A 23,567-nucleotide genomic window follows, 5' to 3' on the forward strand; every position below is an offset into this window, starting at 1 on the left:
GGGCATCCCCTCGATTTCTAATTCTTTGCCACTACAGAAAGAACTACTATAAATATTTTTGTACATATGGGTCTTTTTCCTTTTTCTTTGATCTCTTTAGCATACAGACCCAGTAGGGTGATTGTTGGATCAAAAGGTATACATCGTTTTATAGCCCTTTTGGCATAGTTCCAAATTGTTCTCCAGAATGGTTGGACCAATTCACAGCAACACTAGCAAGGTTTTAAGGTTTATTTTTCCATATCCACTCCAACATTTGCCATTTCCTTTTCTATTATCTTAGCCAATCTGATGGGTGTGAGGTGGTATTTCATAGTTGTTTTAATTTGCATTTCTCTATTTATTAGTGATTTAGAGCATTTTTTCGTATGACTATTTGCTTTGATTTCTTCTTTTGAAAACTGCCTGTTGATGTCTTTTGAACATGTCAGTTGAGGAATGGCTTTTATTTTTTACAAATTTGGCTCAGTTCTCTGTATATTTGAGAAATGAGACTTTTATCAGAAAAACTTGTTGTCAATTCTCCACCCTGCTCTTCCATCCCCCTCCCCCCATTTCCTGCGTTCCTTCTAATTTTGGCTGCACTGGTTTTGTTTGTGCAAAACCTTTTTAATTTAATGTAATTAAAACTATCCATTTTACCTCCCATGATCCTCTCTGTCTCTTGTTTGGTCATGAATTCTTCCCTTATTCTTAGATCTGACAGGTAATTTTTTACATGTTCCCCTAATTTGATTATGATACTCTCTTCATGTCTAAATCATGCACCTATTTTGAGCTTATCTTAATATATGGCGTGAGATGCTGATCTAGTTTCTGCCAGACTGTTTTCCAGTTTTCCTAGCTGAGTTCTTGCCCAGATAGCTGGGATCTTTGAGTTTATCAAACACTAGGTTACTGTGGTCATTTACTTCTTTATATTGTATACCTAATCTATTATGTTGATTAACCACTTTATTTCTTAACCTCATTCTTTTTCTCCCCCCATTTCTATTGGTTAAACACATCTTAGAAATACAGATTTTACCTAGGAGGCTTTGTCTTATTTCAAGATTTAGTGGGATTAGTGGTATAAACTTATTTTCCTGGGTTCCGGTTTGGGATAACTTGGACTGCTTTGTCCCTAAAACACAAGGGCTGTCCCACCTATGATACCAAAGTCAATTTTCACTCTCAGTGGCTTAAAGGACTTAGATTATTATCTATCATCTTAATTTATATGCCCAGTTATTTTCTAGTGCTTAGATATTGAGTCTACCTTTTAAGATGCTGATTCTGCTCTGAAAGGCAAGTGTGATGCATAAAGCATAGCACTCTTCATATTATGTGCATTAAAAAGAAAATCTTAATCTGATAACCCAGAGTCTTTTTAAATTTAACCTGTTGTTTATTGCTCTGTTATCTGATCACTGTATAGAATTAAAACCTATTTTTTGGCATTACTAAGTGATGGGAGAATATAGAGAGTAGAAATTAAACTTACCAGTTTTGCTTGATGCATAGTGCATACAGTTATGGTTTCCCAATTTCTTTGCAGTGTGTGAAGGCTTTAGTCTACTATGATGTGCATTCTTGCAGACTAGATATTGGTAATGAAAAAGGAGACACACCTCTTCATATAGCTGCGCGCTGGGGCTATCAGGGCATCATAGAAGTATTGCTGCAAAATGGAGCCAGCACTGAGCACCAGAACCGAATGAAAGAAACACCACTGAAATGTGCATTAAACTCCAAGGTAGCATTTTTTAATCTCTTTGTTTGAGTCTTTATAATTTGGTTCCACAGTTATTTTTTGTATTCTTTCACAAATAACGCAAACATATTTGAGGATAGAATTTGGCTCGCAACTGCCCAGTTGCATTTGGGCATTAATTATTAATGCATTTCACTCATTTATATTTTCAATTTCCAAAGTACCTTTCTCAGTGGAGCATCAAGAGTTTTAAATAACCAGGTAAATCCTTTCTGCCCAAGGCATAGATGGAAATAGGAAAAAACGAAAAACACAGCTCTGAAAAATCTTTACAAAGTAGAGTAGGAAGTAAGGGTGTGTGTAACAAGTGCTTAGAGATTGAGTTCCTTTTTAATTATCAGTTCTTTACAGGTACTTTCCAGTTACCCTATCATTTCTATAGTCTACCCTAAAATGGTCATTCCATTGTTTAGATTTTTAGCCTAAATAGCTTTCATTCAAGTTTCTTCTGTACATTTGTTGTTCGAATGTAACCTACTTTCTACTTCTAGCTATTAAATTAGCTTCATTTAAAATGTGATTCTTTTATTCCAATGAGCCTTTTCACTAATGTGAAAGATATTACTATTATATTAACTTTATTCCTTGAATCAGTCTCTGATCCTGAAACTTTTAGAAAACTAAATTCATATATTCTGGCTTAGGTGAAGAAGTCTTTCTAACTATTGTTTTTTCCTTTTGTATTGTCTTTATATATTTGGTATTTTAGGGAAGACCAAGATGGAGTGGTTTCTTCCATTTGCATTTCTGGAAATTGAGATTTTTCTGTAATTTTCTAAGTTATGCTTGTCCACTTTGCAGGTTTTTAGTTTCCCCCAAACTCCCCATTTAGGATTTCAGCTTGTAGGCAGTAGTTCAGGGGTGGGGAACCTCCAGCCTCAAGGCCACATGTGGTCCTCTAGGTCCTCAAGTGCAGTCCTTTGATTGAATCCAGACTTCATAGAACAAATCCCCTTAATAATAGGGTTTGTTCTGTAAAACTTGGACTCAGTCAAAAGACCACACCCAAGGACTTAGAAGGTTCCCCAACCCTGCAATAGTTCATTTTGGAGAGGTCACATTTTATATTACGATGTATAATCAGATTGGAGTTACATGATTCTATTAATATTTTAGATGACTTTTTAATTGTATCTTATTTCCCTTCAGTATTTAAAAAAAAATTTTTTTTAAACTAGATTGTATCTGTCATGGAAGCCAATCACCTTGCTTTTGAAAAGGGAAAGAGATCTTCTGAGGTAACTATCTGTATTTCTTTTTGCTAGCTTAATCTTAACTTTAATAAAAACATCACTTTTCTAGTGTTTAGTGGTAGTGGGCACTAAATCCTGTTGTCTTTTCTTTATTATAGTCCCCTATTCGTTCTCCTCTATGTTCAGTGGACTCCGTCAGTCAAGCCTCATCGATCTCAAGTTTATCTTCAGCTTGTGTAGATCTAAGACAGGAAGAAATAAAAAATAATTATAAAGAGGTGAGGTTTCTAGAAGGGTTTGCATTTGGCTCTTTAGGGCAGGACTCTGAAATTAGGGGCTTTCTTGTCTAACAAAGATAATATATGAAATGGAGTATGGTCCTGACAAAGCTGTCCATTTAACCTATATCTCAGAAAAACATTGGAAGTATACTTATTTCTTTGGTATCATAAATAATATAAGCTCTGAGATGAGATCTGCTATGTGGCATGTAGAGGTAAAAACATTTGTTTATAGGTAACTGTTATTTATTATGGGGGATAATCTTCAGTGAACATTTAAGTAACGATTTCTTTTGGCTTGCCCCCTAATATAACACATAGCTTGTCACATAATAGGTACTTATTAAGTGCTTGTCAATTGGTTGATAATTCTGAGCCATCTCTCACCTTTCTTCAACCTGGAGTATTAGTTTAAGCTAACATGATTAAGAATATAGATCTATTACCAAAAGAAATCATATTGTACATTCTAAAGCCTATTACAAATGTCTTTTGGATTATAAATGCTACTGCTGGAAATTGAGAGTTGGTCCTGAACTTTTCAGTAAGCATTTATATTTCGAAAGGTGATTAAGTTATCATAGTCTGCTTAAAAACTTTCAACAAATAAGAGTTTGTATGTAACGAAGTTCAAGGTTAATGGAGGTCACTGTGTTTTCAGAATCATTTAATTTTAACATTACAAAAGTCATTTGAAGTACCTTGTCTGATTCCAACCCCCTTTTTTTACAGGTAGAAAAACTTTTAAGAGCTGTTGCTGATGGAGATCTAGAAATGGTAAGTTCTTAGAATTACTTTAAAAATAGAAGATTGAGTGAGAGTCTTTATGGGATCAGAGGATCTCATTTTAAATTTCACCTCTGACTCTTAACTTCTTGTGCTATCTTGGGCAAGTAGTTTAACCTTTCTGTTCTCAAGTTTCCTAATCTGCAAAATGAAGGCATTGAACTGATTGGCCCCTAATGTCTCTTCCGGCTACATCCAGTGACCTGCAACATTTGATCTTATTGGCCACCTCCCCTCTAGAGTTTCTTCTTTTTGGGTGTCTGTGACACTGTTCCTTTTTGGTTTTCCTACATGTCTGACTGCTCTTAGTTTCCTTTTGTTAATGATCAACTTGCTGCTCCCCAGATTCAGTACTCTTTGCTTTATGCCACACTGACTTCTTGTCACTCAACCCCATGCAGCCACTTTTCCATCTTTTTTTTTCTTTTTTTGCGGGGGAGGAATATTTGAGATTCTACCTTCAAAACGTCCTGCCCCTTCTCTTCAGTTATAGTGCCATCTCTGTGGTTCAGTCTTTTCTTTCTTCCCTTGGATTGCTGTAACAGCTTTCACCTCTAGTCTTTTCTCCAACTTATCTTTCACATAAGTGAAATTCTGATCTCATCAATGAGTATATTCCTTTCATTGGTACAGATCATAACACATCTATGCCTTCTCATCCTATGTTATTCTGGAGGCCTTCCTTTTTTTCCCCCACAATTTGTCATTCCTTTTAAGTACCTGGGCCCTCTTTTTATTATCCATTTTTCTTGTCACTGACCCACTTCATTTTTGAATAATATCTCCTTGATCATTTATTTTATTCTATTAACTGAGCATAGGCCTTCATTGAAAAATTGCTGTAGTCTACTTGAGCCCACTATGTGTCTGTCTCCCTTGACTTAAAGGTTAGCCACAGTTCTGATTTCCTCAAATTTTTGTGGTGTTCCAACATTTTCAGCCATACAGCATTAGCAGGAAAACATCTGTATTAAAAAGATGAATCTTTTTGCTGGGGTGGAGGTGGAGTGGGATTGGCAGCTTGGGATCATTAATAGTGCAATTTCCCACATGCAGTTTTCTTTCTATTTAATTCTGGACCCAATTCACTGTCCTGTAGTTTTAGCCCCATTTATAGATACTGATATACTCATTCATTTGACTAACCATTCAGCTATATGTCATAGTTGAGATAATAGACATTTTTTACTCATTTAGTTTTTCCCATATCAATTAAGTCTGATCTCTTAAGTAATTATACAACTTACTGAAGGCCCTGTAATGTTCTGGGGCTTTGATAGAGGCAATATGTGATACCTTTATATTCGAACATCTCTTTGGAGGACTTGTCCCAAGAGACAGAATGCCATGGTAGATAGAGTATAGTACTGAGAATCATGGAGAGATGGTCCAAATACAGTATCGCACTAGCTACGTGAACCTAGTTAAATCATTTAACTGCTGAGCCTTGGTTTCCCCATCTGTAACAGAGATAATAAGAGCACATGTCTCACATTGTTGTTTTGAGGATCAAATAAGATAATGTACAAAATGTTTATTAAAATGAAATATTGAAATGGGAGGGGGGCTTAAAGGCTGTATGAGACTTACTTTTTTAAACTAAATATTTATTAGTCCTATTTACAGAAACATTCATTCACATGTAAAATGATAGACTCAGTGAAATAGCAAGTCATAATTATAGATTATTAATGTTTGAAGGGACCATGGAGGTTGTCTAGTTCAACCATCTCTATTTATAGACCCAGAGAGACGTAACTTGGTTAAAGTTACACCCTAAGATCAATTCATCAAAAATTCTCAAATAGTTAATGTGTGCAGGGCACTGGATATATGGAGACCGATGTGACACATTCCCTGCTATCAAGGAGTTAACAGTTTTATTGAGGGAAAGATGTGTATATGAATGATTATGATCCAGAGGAGTGTCAGAATACAAAGCTTCAGGGAACATACTATAAGAAATTTAATGATTAACTGAGGGGGTCAGAGAAGGCTTCATGGAAGGGGTAGTGTCTAAGTTGGACCTTGAAGGGAGGGATTTCAGTTGATAGTAGTTTTTCTTAAGCACAGATTTGACCATGTGACTCCCCTATTCAACCGACTATTTTGGGATTAAATATAAACTCCTCTTTTTAGTTTTTAAAGCCCTACTGCACAAACTAGCCTCATCCTATCTTTTCAGCCTCATTAGATATATGTCTTCTATCCACACTCTGAGATGCAGCCAAACTGGCCTTCTCACTGTTCCTCACTCAGGGTACTTCATCTCCCAGCTTCCTGCCTTTGCATTGCCCGTCTCATGTGGTTGGAAAGCCCTCCTCGCCTCAGTCTCATAGAATCGTTCTCTTTCTTTAAGGTGCAGATCAAGCACCATTTTCTTCTTGAAGCCTTTTCTGATTTCCACTCACCCCCCTCTCCCCAATGGCTAGTTTCCTTCCTCCCAAACTGCCTTGTATTTAACTACTTTGTATATGTTTTTATTTATTCACTTTATATTTATGCTGTATATATTTACATATGTACATATGCCTCCCATTACAATGTAAGCTCCTTGAAGTAGGAATTGATTCATTCGTTTAATTTTTTATCCCCAGCATCCCCTAGCAGAGTATCTGCTACACATAGAAAGTACTTAAAAATGTTTGTTAATTGATTGGCAGAAATGGTGGCAGAAACCATTCTATTCCAAGCATGGGGGATATTTAAGCAAAAGCAGAAGACAGAACAAGGATGTGTAGGATGCAGAGTAGTCCAGTTTGGTTTGGAACATATAGTTTATGAGCAGAAGCTTATGGTAACAGATAAAGATATAAAATTGTCCTTACTTCTATGTGGCTTTCTTGTAATTCTACATAGATAATTAAAAAACGGAGTAGAGTGCTAAAAATCTGACAGTTTTTACACCAGCTACAAACATTAGTGCACTAAGAGTTAAAAGGGAGATTCATGTCCAGTGACTAGTGAGTGAATTATATGCTACTGGAAGAACTAACCATATCATTATTGACATTCTTAAACTGAAACCAGAAGATATAAAGAAGTTGAAGAATAGCTCACAGAAACTTATGGGGTTGCTTTCATTGTGGCTGAAAGGCAACAGGAAATATTTATTTCATGGGACACTTGTCATCTTTTCTATAATGAATATAGGCAAAGGGGATCCATTATGAAGATAGCTACAGCTTGTGTACAGACAATTGTGGCAGAAGATGAAGTAGACATTCTATAAATGACCTAACTGGATCCTTTAAACTCAGTCAACATACCATTGTGAAGGTGGATACTGGGGTAGACATGGGAAAATTTGATTGGATTAAGAAATAAAAGAGGTCTTTAAAAGGGAGATGTGGTCACATATAGAGGATGTCCTCTGCAAAATTTAAGTGGATGTGATATACCTTATAAGACGTGAGATTCTCTAGATGCTTCTGTTTGAGGATAATGGTATTCTGATTATGTCCTGCTCTGGAAAGCAACAGGGACATCTTTATGAGATAGTCACTCAAACAAGATTGGCCTCCCAGTCTACCCAGGAAAAGCCAAGCAGATGGAAATCTGTGTTGCCAAGATTGTTACATGTAGTTGTATAGGAGGTCCACTGCATTAGTTTATCATATCATAGTATCCATTATCGTAGATGGACTGTGTACTGGGCCCAGGTTGGATATGAAGAAAGAAGTGCAATGGATTGCACTTGGAAAATTCAGCATCACTTTTAATGGCCCCACATGGCTCCTTGACATCAAAACACAGCCTTTTAAATGTTTTTCCTGGTAATTCTGTATGGCTGCAAATTGTTTAAAAACACAATTTTATAGGTATCAGAATTATAGGTGGCATAAAGGACATCGGAAAGACATATGTAGTATGTATGCTGCGATTTATTATCACTGATAACTTGTGCATAAGAAGCGGCATAGAAGACACCAAGGATAAGTGTATCTAAATGGAATCGTGTACCTTGAGAGGCAGCCCAACTGTGGAACTGGTTATGTAAAATATCAGAAGATCTAGAAGTAGCCTGATAGCCCATTGGGTAAATCCTCTGTGGAGGATTTATGAAAGGTCATTGACAGAAATTATATAGGATGAGAAAGTATGGATGGGGTGTAATATATTTTGGTTTAGGTCTCACAACTGGTGAGATCACAGATATGTGAAAATATCTATCTTTCTTGTTTATCAAATTCAATCATTCTTTGAAAGCACTTCTTTTCTTTGTTAGATGCTATAATATTCCCTCCTTTAGCTTGTATGTGTCTTATTGCTTAAGATATATTACAGTAGTGGGAGCTGCAGGTAACTAAAGCAGTAGAGCTTTAGAATTATTTTTATTTTGATTCTTTTAACTAATCGTGGTGATGAATCTATAGACATTTATTAGTAAGATCCAATTATAATGGTTGGGGGGGGATGTTTATAGCTGTATCTATTTAAAAGGGTATTAACCTTTTGCTCCTAGTCCTTTGCTAATCCATTAGAATTGTAAAGCCTTACCCTTTGCAGTGAGCATTGAGAATGACCTCGAAATGAGTGTTTCTATCTGGCTGATGACATCGCTTAATGTTGAATGAGTCACAAATGATTGAGTGAAAAGCAGGACTTGTTTCAGGGTGTTCTTGAAATGCTACAGGGAACTTTGAAAGAGCTACTTCAACCACTATAGGGAGTGGGGTGTTTTGATACCTTATACATAGCATAAGATAGCAGTGATGACACTGTGTTTACAGTTAATTCGTCATTTTGGCATAGCGGTCCTGAAGAAATTACAAACTAGGTAAAGCTTCATTTGCCTTTTTTCTGTGCCTTTTCTTTAGCACTAGTGGCCTGTTGTTTATCTTTTCACTAACCCTCACTCCCATCCATCTTGCCATCAGCAGGTTGTCCCCTACCACTTTTTTCTGTGGGCCTTATTTTCAGCTTATCTGATAAACTGAATTAGTTTTGGTGGCCCCTTCATTTAAATTTTTATTTGAACAGGAACCTTCACTGACTTTAACCCACAGAGGTTACTAAGGATGAAATTTTAGGGACTATTAGAGCGTTGGTGGTGGAGAGATCTTGTACCAGGAGGGCCTAGTTGAGTCATTTCAGCTCAGCACATCCCACCGCATAGGTTGTGCCTGGGGAGCTATTTGTTTTGCTCTTTTACATCCTATTTTGTACTCTTAAGTAGAATTAGTATTAGTGATACAAACTTTTGGCTGTATATAATGGCCCTACTTGAAGAGACTTTAGGGAGCATCTAATTCAGTCCCTTTTCTTTATGTAGGAAAAATGAGTTCCATAAAAATGATTTGTCACAAAGATAGTCTGTTGCAAAGCGTAATGTTGCATAGAATCCAAATCCCCTGTTTCGCTCTTTCTGCTATACATTGCTTTGTGAGGCTCTTAAAAATGTTTCTGCCTGTGAGGTATAGATTTTTGAAGCAGTTATGCCTAAGTGTTCCTGTCAGCTCTCTGTTACTTTCCAGAGGGAAACTAAGAGTTGCATTGGCATGACCCAACACTAATAGCACCTTAATCCCTTTAAATCATCACTAAAAGGATTTAAAAGGGCTTGAACAGAAGTGAGCAGTGAAGTCTTGGTGAAGCAGCAGGAAGTAATAAATTGCTTTGTTTTGTTTGGGGAATTGCAGGTGCTGACATCAGTGAGCTTGTGAGCAATAACATTTGTTTATGTGAGTGGGTTTATAAGTGAATTTGATTTCAAAAGAATCAAGCTCTATTTTAAGTTCCCTAATGTACCAAGTGAAAGCTTTTTTTCCACTTTAACTGGTGCCAGGTACGATATCTCTTGGAGTGGATGGATGAAGATTTAGAAGATGGAGAAGATACTGCCAGAACAGCAGATCTTGAATTTTGTCATCCCTTATGCCAGTGTCCAAAGTGTGCTCCACGACAAAAGGTTTGGCTCTTTCTGGAGGATAAGAAAGTCAGTCCTTCTCTGTATATTTATTAACTGCAGTGACTGTTTACTTTGTGAGAGTGCTCTCCCCGGAAATGTGCCAGTCAAAAGATGGAGAAGATTTAGCTCAGCAGTAGCAAGGAGCTTATAATTAATACCCTTAGAGACTGAGCTCTGGCCATACTTATTTCAGCCAGCCTCCTTTTTGAGGGAACTGCTTAGTAAGATAGAAACAAGACAGTGAGAAGGTAGTACAGATATCACAGCTCTCTGCTCCAACCACCTCATATACAGTGTGACTGTTAAGTTGTACTGATTTTTTAAAAGCAGACATGAGAACTTAAACATTCTGGTAGGGGCAGGAGTCATGCCTTCTTAACTTATAATCCATTGCACCAGTAATTCTTGGAAGGCTTTTTAGAGTTGTGTTCAAAACCTGCAACATGTTTTAAATATTGCTAGTGTCTTTGTCCTTTGAGGGTAGATTTATTTTTTGGAAATTGCCCAAAGGCAGTCTGAGGTGATCTGATGATGTGCATGATTAAACTGGGGTAATATCTTTATTATTTAAAAAAAATAAGGTGTGACTGAAATGGAATGAAAACCTTTTTATAATGTGGTTTATAAATTAGTTTTGAAGAAAGCTTCAAAGAAGGGGTTCTGAACAAGTTTTTGCATGTATGTGATATTGCCATAATAAACATATAAGCCCCATGCCCTTCGTGGAGATTATTTTGTAGGGCATAAGACTCATTTGGTTGCTGCTAGGTGGTTCAGTAGCTAGAGCCCTGAACCTGGAGTTAGGAAGAATTGAGTACAAATCCCACCTCACTCACTTACTAGCTATGTGATCTAGCCTCAGTTTCCTAATCTGCAAAATGGAGATAATGCCTACTGTACAGGACTGTTGTGAGGATCAAATGAGGTAATATACATGAAGTACTTTACAAACTTTAAAGCGCTGTGTTGAGTACCAACTGTTATTTTAAAGTCTGATATGTTGGTTGATCACTTTCATAATCTTAAACATGTTTGCTCTCTGGGGAAATTCTGAATTTGGACTGGACTGTGGGTGTGCTTCCTTCCTCAGCGTCCCTTTTGCGGGTAACTCGTGCTTGGTGCATCAGGGCTATTGATGCTATTATGGAGGGAGTAGTTTTCTATTATCCTACACCTGTGCCTCCAGGCAAATTTAATACATACGCGTCTGATAAAATTGATTTAATACTTCTTCATATTACTAAATAATTATTTACATTACTGAAAATTTTACCTTTGGCTCATTTTTATTTTCCCTTGTACATTTTAACTGATAATTTTTATGCAGCTTTATAGGAACATGGCTATCAGGTAAAACAAGTGTGGAGAAATTCTTATACTAGCCTTTGATTTCATGTTACATATGCTGTTCAGAGAGTGATTTATCTCCAGCAAACTTCTGTGGTTAACTGGCTAATCAGTTTCTAAAGGGACAAAAACAATTTTCTAGAATACATTATCCAAGTGAACTGAAGGACATGACAAGTACTTTCTTTTTTGTTGTTGTTCAGATAAGCTTTTATTTATGTCTTCTGTTTTTTACATCATCAGTTATCCCTAGTATCTTGGTGATACTCCTCTCAGAGAGCCATCTATAACAAATAATATTTTGATGCATTGAAAAAGGTTGAAAGCATGTGCAGTATGTAATGCCTTTGGCCCTCCTGCCCATGAAGGGGTGGGTTGGGAGTGTGCTCTCATATCTCTTCATTCGCGTCATGCTTAGTCCTTGTGATTTGTTACATTCACTTTTAATTTGTTGATGTGTCATCGCTATTTCCATTTATGTTGTTGTCTTTATTGTGTATGTATTTTCTTGGCTCTGCTTCCCCTTTGCATCAGTTTATATAGGTCTTTCCATGCTTCTCTGTGTTAACCACATACATAGTTTTTTACAATACAGTAATATTCTATTACATTCATGTACCACAGTTTGTCGAACTGTTCCCCAAGTGATGGGCATTTACTTTGTTTCCAATTCTTTATTATCACAAAAACTGCTGCTATCAGTATTTTGATGTATGTGAGGACTTTCTTCTTATCAATGGCTTCCTTGGAGTGTAAGCCCAGTAATGGAATTTTTGGTTCAAAGAACATGGACATTTTAGTCATTTTATTTGCATAATACCAGATTGCTTTCCAGAGTAGGTGTATGCACCATTTCACAGCCTCACCCACAGTGCATTAGTGTATGATAAATACTTTAAGTAGTTACTGAAACTTCAGAAACTACTGATTCTTGCTGTCTGTCTCTCCTCACATCCCCATGCCATTTGTGTGTCTCTTTGCCTTCATTTTTTCTATCTTTCTCACTTCCTTTCTTTCTCTTATCAAATATCTAATCTGTTTAAAACACTATGCTAGGTACTTGGGAAACACAAAAAAGAAATGGGAAAAAAAAACCATTCCCTTCCCTCAAAATTTAGATAAAATATAAGGTAGTTTGAGGATACAGAGATCAAGGGAATATATTGAATTGCCAAGTATGAGGGCAGGGACTGGGGTAGAGAATGCTGTAAGCCAAAATGAACTCCTTGAGAAAGGAAAGAGAATGACCTCTGTGTTGACTGAGGACTGTAGCAAGGATCTGGATAGAATGATGTAGAAGAACCTCAAAGGAGGACAGGTTGCTGAATGATAGTGGCAGAAGATCTTGAAGTGGCAGTGATGAGCTGTCTGAAACAGCTCTTGTGAAACCAGTGTGTCTGGGGTAGGTTGGGGAGTCAGGTTCCTGTGAGTTAAAGAAGATGAGAAAGCCTATGAAAGAGGCAAAGGTAATTAGGTGAAGGTAATTTGTTAATGATAGAATGGGAGTTCCAGATGGTGCAATGGAAGGGGAAGGGAGAACAAGGCTAGGTAGGGACTTAGAAGGGTGGAGATGAAAGATAGAACGTTTTTGCTTAGGCAGCTAGTGACTCTAACCTATAGGGAGTAGGACAGGAGGAGGTGAGAATTTATTAGCTATGCACAGGCAAGTACAATTTGACTGAGGCACCTGTCCTCAAAGCCCCTGTGATGATCATCCCAGTCGTGAATATGGTCTCTCAAACACTAGAGAACCCACTATTATCTGAGGTGGTTATAGAAATAAGACAAGAGAAGGAAATTAAAGGGATAAAAATAGGCAGAGAAGAGACAAAACTATCCCTCTTTGCTGATGGCATGACTTACTTAGAAAATTCTAGAGTCAGAAAACAACTGAAACAATAGCTTCAATAAAGTGGCAGAATACACAAAATAAACCCACAAAAATCAACAGTATTTTTACATTAGTAATCACATCTAGCAGGAATTAATAAAAAAAAGGAAGTTCCATTAAAAAAAAAAGAGTAAGTTGTCTGGTGAGTTAACCTACCAAAGCATACTTAATAGCTTTCATAGATAGAAGCACAAAATTCCCTTTAAAGAAATTAAGAACAACTAATGCCTGGAGGAATATTAAGTGTTTGTAGTAGGGCTGTGTCATATGATAAAAATGACAGTACCAGCAGAATTAATTTGTGATTTAATGAAATATCAATCAAACCACGAAGGAGCTACTTTACAGAGCTAGCAAAATATTGACAGTTTATTTGGAGGAACAAAAAAATCTAGAATGTCAAGTGAAACTAATGGAAAATAATAGAAATGGAAGGATAGCACTTCTAGATAGCATTTCTGTATTACAAATCAGTAATCAGCAAAATGGGACTAGGGCTGGGGCACTGTCCCTGCCTCCTTCTTTCCCAAAGTCCCCCTAAACAAGGGAAGTTCTACCCTATGTCCTGGATTATGTCATTCCTCTTCCCAGCGCCCAGACAAACAAAAAGCCCAACTCTACAACAGATAAAACCAGAACTATGTGGTTTGTGTTTTCTTTCTATATGGCCTTTGATTTCTTCCTGCCTTCCAATTTTTTCTGGGTCAGGGATTCTCAGTAGAAAAAATGTTAATGACCCCAATATATCCACTTGTAAAAGCTTTGGAAATCAAGAATGGCTAGGGTGGAATTTTTTGCTCACTTTACTAAAAATGAGGCTAGCAAATGTCACACAGTGTAAGGGGGTGTTCTTTTTGCACTAAGACTTTAAATTCTTTGTACTGACAGGTAGAAAAATACTGATCTGATTTGTGGGATAGAGTAAATGAGGTGTGTATATGTGGACCAACCGTACAACCCACCAAAATCCAAGATTATGTTATCACAGGAGGCAAGATTATTAGTCAGTGTTGGCTTTTTTCAAGCGCATGTTCTTCAGCAGTTATGATATCTTTTCCCTCTCTTGTCTCTGCCTTTTGAATCCTTAAAAGAAGCTTGAAAAGATTCCTGTCAATGGACTTGGAGTAAATGTTACCAATCAGGATGGCTTCACCCCACTGCACGTTGCTGTGCTGCATGGTCGGACTGATCTTGTCTCCCTCCTTTTGAAGCATGGTGCCAATGTGGATGCCAAGAATGTTAATCGGGCTGTCCCACTTCATCTTGCCTGCCAGAAGGGACACTTTCAGGTAGTATGCTCTTGAGCTTTAGTCACGGATAGCCCCCGTTACTAACAGTAATCCTAGTCCAGGACTTCTTTTAGTTGGAAGCTAGATTGTAATAGGCTAAGAAGGGAGTGAGAGCAGAGAAAGTGAAGGCACCTATTGTAGATGGCCTTTCAAAGAAGTTTAGCCACAAAGGGCAGAAGAGATAGAGGACAGTAGTGGGGATGGAAGGATCAAGTTAGGGTTTTGTGAAGATGTGGAGACATGGGTATTGCACCCTGGATGTAAACTAGACTAGATGTTGATATGCCTACATTCTGTGAGGGATGAAGTCTTCATGGTGGTGCTGATTCATGGCATTTGCAAATTAGTCCCCTCACTTGGGACTATAGTATCTCATATCTCATAGCTTAGCTAAGTCCTTGGAGAGTATGTTAGGGCTAAAGAAGCTATTATATACTTTTATACAGTGGTGCTTTGAGCATTTGCAATGCCTGATAGAGATTAAAAGCAAAAAAAAAAAAAAGCCTTTGGATTAGATTTTACCCCAGGGGATTAGATGAAGACTGTGAAGAGTCTTCCCCTTCACAAACCCATAGTTTGAGTTGGGTTGACCTGTTCCTTCTTTGCATTCAACCACAATGCTGTAAACAGCGGTTATCAGAGTAAACACTTAGCTGGCCTTTGTAAATTAACTTGATGTACGGAACTGTGGACATTTTGCCGTTGGACCCTAGTTATTCACAAGTATACTGCTAACAGGGTGAGGATGAAATATAAGCATCCTTTAAGAATTTTCAGTAACCTGACTTTTTTAGTCTAAAATTAGATGTCTTCCTTCTACTGGAATAGGTGGTGAAGAGCCTAATGGACTTCAGGGCAAAACAAAATAAAAAAGATTCAAGTGGCAACACACCCCTCATTTATGCTTGTCTGAATGGCCATCATGAAACAGCTGCCTTGTTACTAGAGGTAAGAAAAACCTCAAAATAACTTTGCTTTTTCCTGGAGTGAGATATTTTGTGACCCTGCATTGTGAACACCAGTTCAGCAGTAGTAGCAGTTTTTAGTTTAAGCTGAATAGCTCCTGCTCTTTGGAGCTGGCACTACTTTATTTTTATAGATGGGGAGACTTAAGGCATCACATTAGCCCTGGGAGAGGGAAATGAAGACTATTTTTAGTTGCCCTCTATACTTGTGCAGTAGTGTCAGACTTCTGGGTCCCCTTTAGTATCAGCCTGTAAAATACAAGTTGCAAAAGGAACGTATTTGCTCCTTTGCGAGGTTTTATATGACTGGCAAAGTCTGGGATTTGAATAACTGACATGTGAGGTTTTGTGCTGTGTTGGCTGTCCGTGGTTCAGTTCTCTGATGGCCCTTCTTTCATGTTTGAATAACATCCTCCATTTTGAGTGGATCTCCTTGATAGCCTTTACAACTAAATAATCAGTACTACTGCCATCCTGCTAGCATTGTACCTCTATTCATTATAGACTTTGATGAAAGCTTTTCTCTTTCCAGCACGGGGCCTCTCTTAATATCTCTAACAATAGGGGCAACACAGCATTGCATGAAGCTGTAATAGGAAATCATGCCATCCTGGTTGAACTCCTGCTGCTTCATGGAGCATCAGTCCAGGTCAGGAATAAAAGACAGTGTACACCTATAGACTGTGCTGAACAGGTAGGTGAAGAAAATATCTTAAGAACTAAAGTTTCCATGACAACTTGAATTCCTTTTGTCTAGGATAGACTTGGGTGATTCTTCAGATTGCTGTGACTGGCCAAAATGGTGTTATGGAAAGCCAGGAGTGTGTTAGGCTACTGCTATAGGGAGTTATGACTCCTTATGACACTCCTGCTTTGTGATCTTTGTATCATTATATGTCCTTCTCTTCCTTTCCCTGCTAGGCTATAATCTCCACTAGATTAGGAGCCAGGTTTTTTTCTTTCATATTTTCTGCCTGGTGCTTACCTAACCTACTACCTTATATATAGACACTAAATAAGTTTGCTGAGGAAGAGTTCTGTACATTCCTAACAATATTAACTCTCAAAAAGTTGTGTGGGGGACTGTGTCCACTATCTAGAAATTAGTGGGTGAGCTGTAAGGTGCTGACTCTGGTCTGGAGTCCTCCTTTGTACAGTCAAGTAACCCAGAGAATTTTGTCTTGTTTCAGCAAGAGGTTAGCAGCTAAGACTATATCAGCATTTCTTGTTTGAGTGTCTTCACCAGGAATATACCACAGTCTCCTTACCAACACATCAGAGATAACTTGTAGCTAGCTAATTTAAAAGACATGTTAAACATGATTTCATTGATGAAATAAAATTCTTAAGTCTTCACCATGTCTACAGAGGTGTTACTAAGTGAGTTCTATATAGAAAGGAGGCAGGGACAACTTTTCCTTTTTAGGCCTAGTCATCTTGGTGTTCTGGTGTTACGTTCCACCCAGAATCATAGGACATTCACTTGACATGCTTTAGATAGAGTGATGCTCACTTAAATCTATCTTTTAGATAGATAGTGGTATAGAATTGGAATGTAAATTGTATAGCTGATTATACCTGAGTTTGTAGTTTAAAAGAACACAGCAGCCAAATGAAGAGGAATTTTGTGGACACGGTTAGACTACTATTAGGCCAAAATCTGGCTAGTCTTTTTATTATTAACCAGTGTGATATTTGTGACAACAAGTTAATAATAAAAAAGTCTTAATAATTTTTCAAGTGTGTTACATAGTAGGTTTGTTTTCATACACTGTTTAAGAAAAAAGGTGGCCGGCTGTCTGAATCTTCATTTGTATATAAGTTGAAAATCATTAACCAGTTTGTTGCCGTGAACTCAAAAAGTAATTATTAAATCACCATTGCTCCCTTTAAATTCATAGAATTCAAAGATCATGGAATTGTTGCAGACAGTACCCAGCTGTATTGCATTATCAGAAGACACCGCAGAAACGGATGGTGAAGGGCATGCTGCTGTTAAGATCAGGAAAAAATGTAAGAATTTTTCTCTTAGATATGTAACTATACAAGACTAAAAATGACCATGTTCTCTTTCCTGTCTTGTATAAATGTGAGGCTGTATCTAAAATATAATTGTAAGAGGCAGGTGAGATGTGCTGGGAAGTTTCTGCCGTCTGAACTTTTTATGCAGAAAGTGAGAGATAGATGTATCTGAAGACCAATCCATAGTAATACATATAGTGTGCTTTACAGATCACTGAGCATCTGCACATCTTTATCTCATTTGTTCCTTCCAACAGCCCTGTGAGGTACGTAGTGCAAATGTTACTGTCCCCATTTTACAGATAAAAAAGCTGAGACTCAGAGACTGGAATGACTTGCTTGTTGTCATACAAATATTAAGTGGCAGAGATAGGACTCAAACCCAAGCTCCAAGGTTCTTTTTACAACATCTCTTGAATATATTCACTTACCTTAATATTCTCCAAGGAGCAAAAGTTAAGCTTTTGTTTTGTATAATGTAATTTTTTAGAATGAAGGTAAATATTCTGAGTGCCTGAGTAACTGGTTGCCCACATATAGAATGACTCTTAATTATTAGTAGTAAGCACTTAATTTTGTTAATCGTAATTATCAATGAGATACCGCCCTCTTAGCTTGAACCTGAAGATTTTTTGTTTCTTAGTAAGCTGATGAGGGAAACAGCTTGCATGTTTATTACAGAACTACAACCTGCTTTGTGGGTGTACTTTGGGATTTTAATATAGGATCAGTCATCTGCATCAGATTTCAGGATGAAAAAGATTTTTCTCTATGCTTGATTGTTTCTTGGTAGTGGAAGGATTTTATTAAGTATGCATACGGGTTGTTGGTATTTGTGCAGTAACAAAAATACCAGCAGCTAGGGCAACTAGGTGGCACAATGGATAGAGTACCTGGCCTGGGGTCAGGAAGACCTGGGTACAAGTGCGGCCTCAGACAGTTCAGCTTTGTGACCCTAGATAAGTCATTTCACTTCATGTCTGTCGGCGTCTTCATCTGTAAAATGGGAATATTAGTATCACCAACCTTAGCGCGCTCCCTAGCATATAGTAAGTGCTATCTAAAGTTAGCTATTATTGTTATCGTTATTAACAGTGGCTGTGCCCATCCACCATTCATGTGGTTCAGGTAAGCTCTAGAGCTGTTTTTACCATATTTGGATATATTTGTAGTAATTCACACGATTAATGGAGCAGTTGTTTCAGCTAATGTCCTGAACTTTAGTTCTTATTTTAAAAACAAACTAATGAAATGAGTAGAATTTAGTACTAACTCTTGCAAGATTGTCTTTTAGATTTAAGTGTTGTCTTGCTGCTTCTACTTAGCTGCATATCTGCCCTGTGGGCCTAAGATGATACTAACCTCTGGGTTGGCCTAAAAAAAATGCAACCAATAGGCAAAACATTTAGAAAGAAATAAGCAAAATTCATTAGAGATAAATAACCAAATTTAAATACTTTTGCAAAACAAAAAAAAAAAACCTTTAATTTTTCAAGGAAAATTTAAGGATAGTATAGTTCTTAAGAGATGTTACTAAAATATCATTTGACCTTGGCAGTATTCAAATATCAGTTCATTTTTTATATCTACAGTGAATTCAAGGCCACATGGACCACCAGGTGATGCTTTAAGCAGAAGATTTCACTTTGTTCATTCAGATAGTCAGTTTAAGTAAGTTTTTTAAAAATTCTACTTAGTATTTGCTTTTGTTGTTGTTGTAAAAGTTAAAAGTTTTATTTGAAGGAAAAGATGCAATTTAAAACATTAAAAATCTATATGAATAATTTTTTGTTCATTCAGATGCTGCCACCTTGTGGTCAACCAATGTTGTTTCATATGACTCTGATGTATTTACTTTTCTAACTTTATCTTACCTATACTTTAGAGCAAATACTTTACCGGAAACCATGACAAGAGACAGAAGTGTTCCCAATTTTGATGATGCCTTTCTGGGTCGGGTAAGTTTTCAAGCTTAATCTAAAAGCCAAACTGTAATGAGTGGCTTATGTATTTTATCAACCTAGAGGTTTCATAATCATACCCTCTTAATTCAGTAGTAGTGCTTAACTACCTTTGCTGTATGTTCATCATTTGTTCTATTATGCTCTGTCACTGCAACGTAAGAATTATCAATTTCACAGAAAAAATTAGAATTTTTAGTGGTGTGTTTAATAGAACTTGTACTTTCATTATATTCTTTATTATGACTTAAAAATGTTTTTTAGTTGGAAGTGTAGAGTTGAGGAAAAACATAGAAGTACTATTATATTGAACGTGTGGGAAGTCACACCTGATGGATGAAATGGATGTGACCTTGGAAAATTTAAATTGATTGTTACATATAAATGTATTTATTTAATATATTAATAAATCTGAAAAAAAAACACCCCTACATATCAATAGATTTAGCCACTAGCTTTGCCAAAAATCCTGTGGAGTTGGATATGTAACTAAAATTTCTTAACACCATGACTTGAATGTTCAGATTTAAAAACTGACCCAGTCTACAAAAGACAAAAATGTGAGATTGTTGCTGTCCTACAATCACTATTTTTGTTTCAGAGACACTAGATTTGGGCTTCTGACAATGAGAATTAGAATGGATAATATTTCTGCCATGAATTTCAAAAAGTTACATTTTACTAATGTTAAATAGAATTTTTGTGTCCTGTTTCAACCTATTCGTAGATCTGATTACTCAGACACTAAGAAAATGGGCAAGATCCCTCCTTTTTACCAATAAACCTCACTCATGGAGATGGCGTTTGAGGGCAAATAGCTTCACGGATGTAGTAGGAAAACTCTCAGAAAAAAGATATATTAATTCTCAATAGTGATGCTGAAAGAATACTTCTTAGTGGCCTTTACTATTTTTTCTCTTTCCCTAGCCAGCATTTCTGAGCGCTAAGGTCAAATTAGATGATGACCAGCTGGAGCAGAGCAAATCTAATACCACTGATGAAGAAAACAGTAGCAAACCTATGATGGACACAGTGAGAGAGGCTGCTCATGGAGTGCAGCGGAGACACACTGTCACTGAAGCAGTTGTATCACAGGAACCAGAAACTACTCAGAACAGTGACTTAACAGCTTGTCAAGAGCCAAGTATTTTACCATCTGAAGACTCTTAGCAGTAACAAAGTTCATTTGCTGCCAAAAAGTAAAGAACTAACAAGATTATGTTGCTGATATTTAAAATAAGGCTTAGGACTGCACCTTCACGACTGGCTTAGAAGAATAATAAGCCTTCAGCAGAAAGTTGTTGCAAGGTTTGTACTTTAGAGCTGGAACCTATTATTGGAACGTCCTTCATGGAACTGCTTTGTGGCAGACTGAACTAGGAAAAGATTAATGTAAAGAATGTAGCCAAAAAATTCCCTCTATTTTGGCTTCTCTCTTGAAGTTAAAGCCCTTTAAAAGATAGCAAAAAAGCAATGGTTTTTGAATCACTAAGCCTTGGGTTTAAATATTTGTGTCCTTTGGTTAAAGTGAGAAATTCTGATGACCTCTTCTACCGAAAGGTCTTGAACCACTGTAGTGTTTAAGTATAAAGTAGCAAACTTTATAAGTTCAATTTCTCTATGCTGCAATAAGCTGAATAAAGCAGTTAATCTTCATGACACTGTGAGGATGCTGTACTGAAAAGTAACATTTGAATGAAGAAAGCAGAATTTAAAAAAAATGAAACACTCCTTAGCAAAGCAACACAAGGATAACCAAATCACAATTAAATGCATTTATTTTTAGTAAAGATATGTTGTTTGTCCTGCAAAATACATATGAAAAAAGCTAGGTGTAATGCTTTTACTAGCAAGATATATAATTTGGTCCTCTTCACATATGCACCTATAGCAGTGAGAACTTGCACATTCATGGAAACCCTTCTCTTAGTTAAGATACTCTTCCTCAAATACCACACTTCGAGGATGGCCACCAAATTAGAGAGATGAGATTGGGCACATCTTTCCTAACAGGCTTTTGATTAAACTGCTGTGAACACATCACAAACCAGGTTAATGTGATTTTGATTTAAGGAATCATTGCCATATTCACATTTGTTCCTTTTATAAATTTCTATAGAAAATATTGGTTTTATTTTTTAAGGTATGTTATTGATAACTTGTCTAGGGCTCCAGACTTTCGGGACTGTCTGGAGTATGTTTTCAAATATCTTTTTACTATAGAAAAATGGCTTGTGCATGCTATTGGAAACACTTGTGTGCTTGTAGAAGGGAGGGGTTTATGTATATTTTTCTAAAAAGTAATTTATGATTTCTGCTAATTTTCTAATGTGCCTTGGATATGTGCCAAATGATGGAAAAGAAACAGTAAAATTTATGATTCTTGAAAATATTTTAATCTCATTTTTGTTATCAGTATTTGGAATGTGTGTCTAGAGCCATTTTAATCACTTTCATCTCTAACATATGGCATTCTTCATGAAGATAAACTGACCTCCTAATTTCTTCAATAGTAGGAATCCACTGAGTCGTCCATTGAATCCTTCATAATTAATTCCAAGTAGAATACTGACCCAGTGATCAATTTGAAGTGGAAAGATGTCTGGGATTAGAAATCTATCTTTCTGGCACACACAGTACTTGAATCCATAATCTTCACCTTTTTTAGCATCATGCTGAAGCTAACTTAGCCCAAACTATCTCTAGTTCTGCTTACAGCAGGGACTCTTGATCTGGGAGTAAGTCAGCAAGCATTTATTAAGGGTTTACTATGTGTGAGGTGCTTGCTAAGCATTGATGATACAAAGTAAGGCAAAAATAGTCCCTGCCCCCAGGAAGCTCATAATCCAAATGGGGAGACAACATGTACACAGCGATGTATAGACAAGAAATTGGCAATAGTTAGCAGAGGGAAGGCATTAATATTAAAGGGGACCAGGTAAAGTTTCTTGCAGGAGGTGGGATTTTAGCTGAGGCTTCTAGGAAGCCAGAAGGTAGAGGTGAAGAAGGAATTCCAGGGATGGGGGAAAGCTAGTGAAAAGGCAAGGAGGCCAGTGTCACTGGATCTTAGAACATGTGAAAGGGAGTAAGGTGTAAGAAGACTGAAGAGGCCAAGTTGTAAAGGGCTTTAAAAGCGAAATAGGATTTTTTTTTTTTTACATTTGATCCTAGAGGTAATAGAACCACTGGAGTTTAACATGTAGGAGGGTGATGTGGTCAGACCTACAATTTAAGAGGGTCACTTTGATAGCTGAATGGAGGACAGGATGGGGTGGGGAGCAATGAGGCAGGGAGGCCCCATTAGAAGACTGTTGCAGAGGGCAGAGACAGGAATGGTGAAAGAGAAAGTAAAGTGTACATTCCACCAAAATGCTTTCAAACAGATCTAGGAAATGCACCAGACTGAATCCTGATCAGGATATCCAAGCAAAAACATTATAGTGAGTGATTTTTCCTGCCCAAGTTGGCACTGGAAGATGGAAAGGGGTCTGTGGATACAGAAGATGGAGTTGTATTCTGCAAAATGCACCCAGAGACCGCATGCCAAAGGGCCCCAGGCCCATTCCTTGTAGATTCATGCAGAATATAGCAACAGGTGCTGAGTGGCAGCTTTGTGGCCCATTTTCCAGATCCAGGTCACAGATATAGTCTGGATAGGGGAAGGGACCTGTGCCTAGGAGTGGCATTCTGGAATGAGCAGGGTTGGAGGCCCTGGCCTGTGGATCAAGTAAGAAGGTAGTACAGAAACAAGCAGCAGCAGTATGGTCTGGACTCCTAGAGTGGAGCAGGCATTCTCAGTTCCATTTTTTAGCACAATCTTTAAGCCTGCAGAGTGCAGTAGGAATGTCAGACAAAAGGGAACTCTATAGTTCTGTCACTCTGAACCAGCTGAGCTTCCCAGCTGGCTGAAAGTGTATGAGTCCAGCAGCAGTCTGCAGTTGCTCAGACCCAAATCCAGGTCAGGAACTTGCAAAGCTGAGACCAACGTGGCAGTGATCAGATTTTGCCTTGAATCAGACCACTTTGGGAACACTGAAAGCTAGCAGGTCCCCAGCCTGAGCCGTCCCTGAGATCCTGGAATAATAATACTTAACAATACCAGCCACAAGTAGCAATAGGACCAGCCCAGAAATACTATCCAGAAGCATGCTTTAATGTAAAGTCCAAA

At 37.4% G+C, this 23,567-nt stretch overlaps 1 protein-coding gene across 3 annotated transcripts in view; it reads left to right on the plus strand.

The window, feature by feature from the left end:
* Nucleotides 1-21,791, plus strand: part of ANKRD27 (ankyrin repeat domain 27) — a 98,714-nt gene extending 76,923 nt beyond the window's left edge. Inside the window, exons 18-30 of one of the 3 annotated variants that reach the window (XM_036751153.1) lie at nt 1,538-1,735; nt 2,932-2,991; nt 3,105-3,224; nt 3,960-4,004; nt 9,802-9,924; nt 14,254-14,451; nt 15,280-15,399; nt 15,949-16,110; nt 17,318-17,429; nt 18,534-18,566; nt 19,031-19,109; nt 19,324-19,396; nt 20,327-21,791. In XM_036751153.1, coding sequence (XP_036607048.1) covers nt 1,538-1,735; nt 2,932-2,991; nt 3,105-3,224; nt 3,960-4,004; nt 9,802-9,924; nt 14,254-14,451; nt 15,280-15,399; nt 15,949-16,110; nt 17,318-17,429; nt 18,534-18,566; nt 19,031-19,109; nt 19,324-19,396; nt 20,327-20,569 — 1,566 coding nt within the window. In that variant the 3' untranslated portion in view covers nt 20,570-21,791. The remainder of the gene's footprint in view (nt 1-1,537; nt 1,736-2,931; nt 2,992-3,104; nt 3,225-3,959; nt 4,005-9,801; nt 9,925-14,253; nt 14,452-15,279; nt 15,400-15,948; nt 16,111-17,317; nt 17,430-18,533; nt 18,567-19,030; nt 19,110-19,323; nt 19,397-20,326) is intronic. The other 2 variants (XM_036751154.1, XM_036751155.1) reach the window with 2 other exon arrangements.
* The last annotated feature ends 1,776 nt before the right edge of the window (nt 21,792-23,567 follow it).

Source organism: Trichosurus vulpecula, chromosome 3 (assembly GCF_011100635.1).
Source record: "Trichosurus vulpecula isolate mTriVul1 chromosome 3, mTriVul1.pri, whole genome shotgun sequence".
Lineage (NCBI taxonomy): Eukaryota > Metazoa > Chordata > Mammalia > Diprotodontia > Phalangeridae > Trichosurus > Trichosurus vulpecula.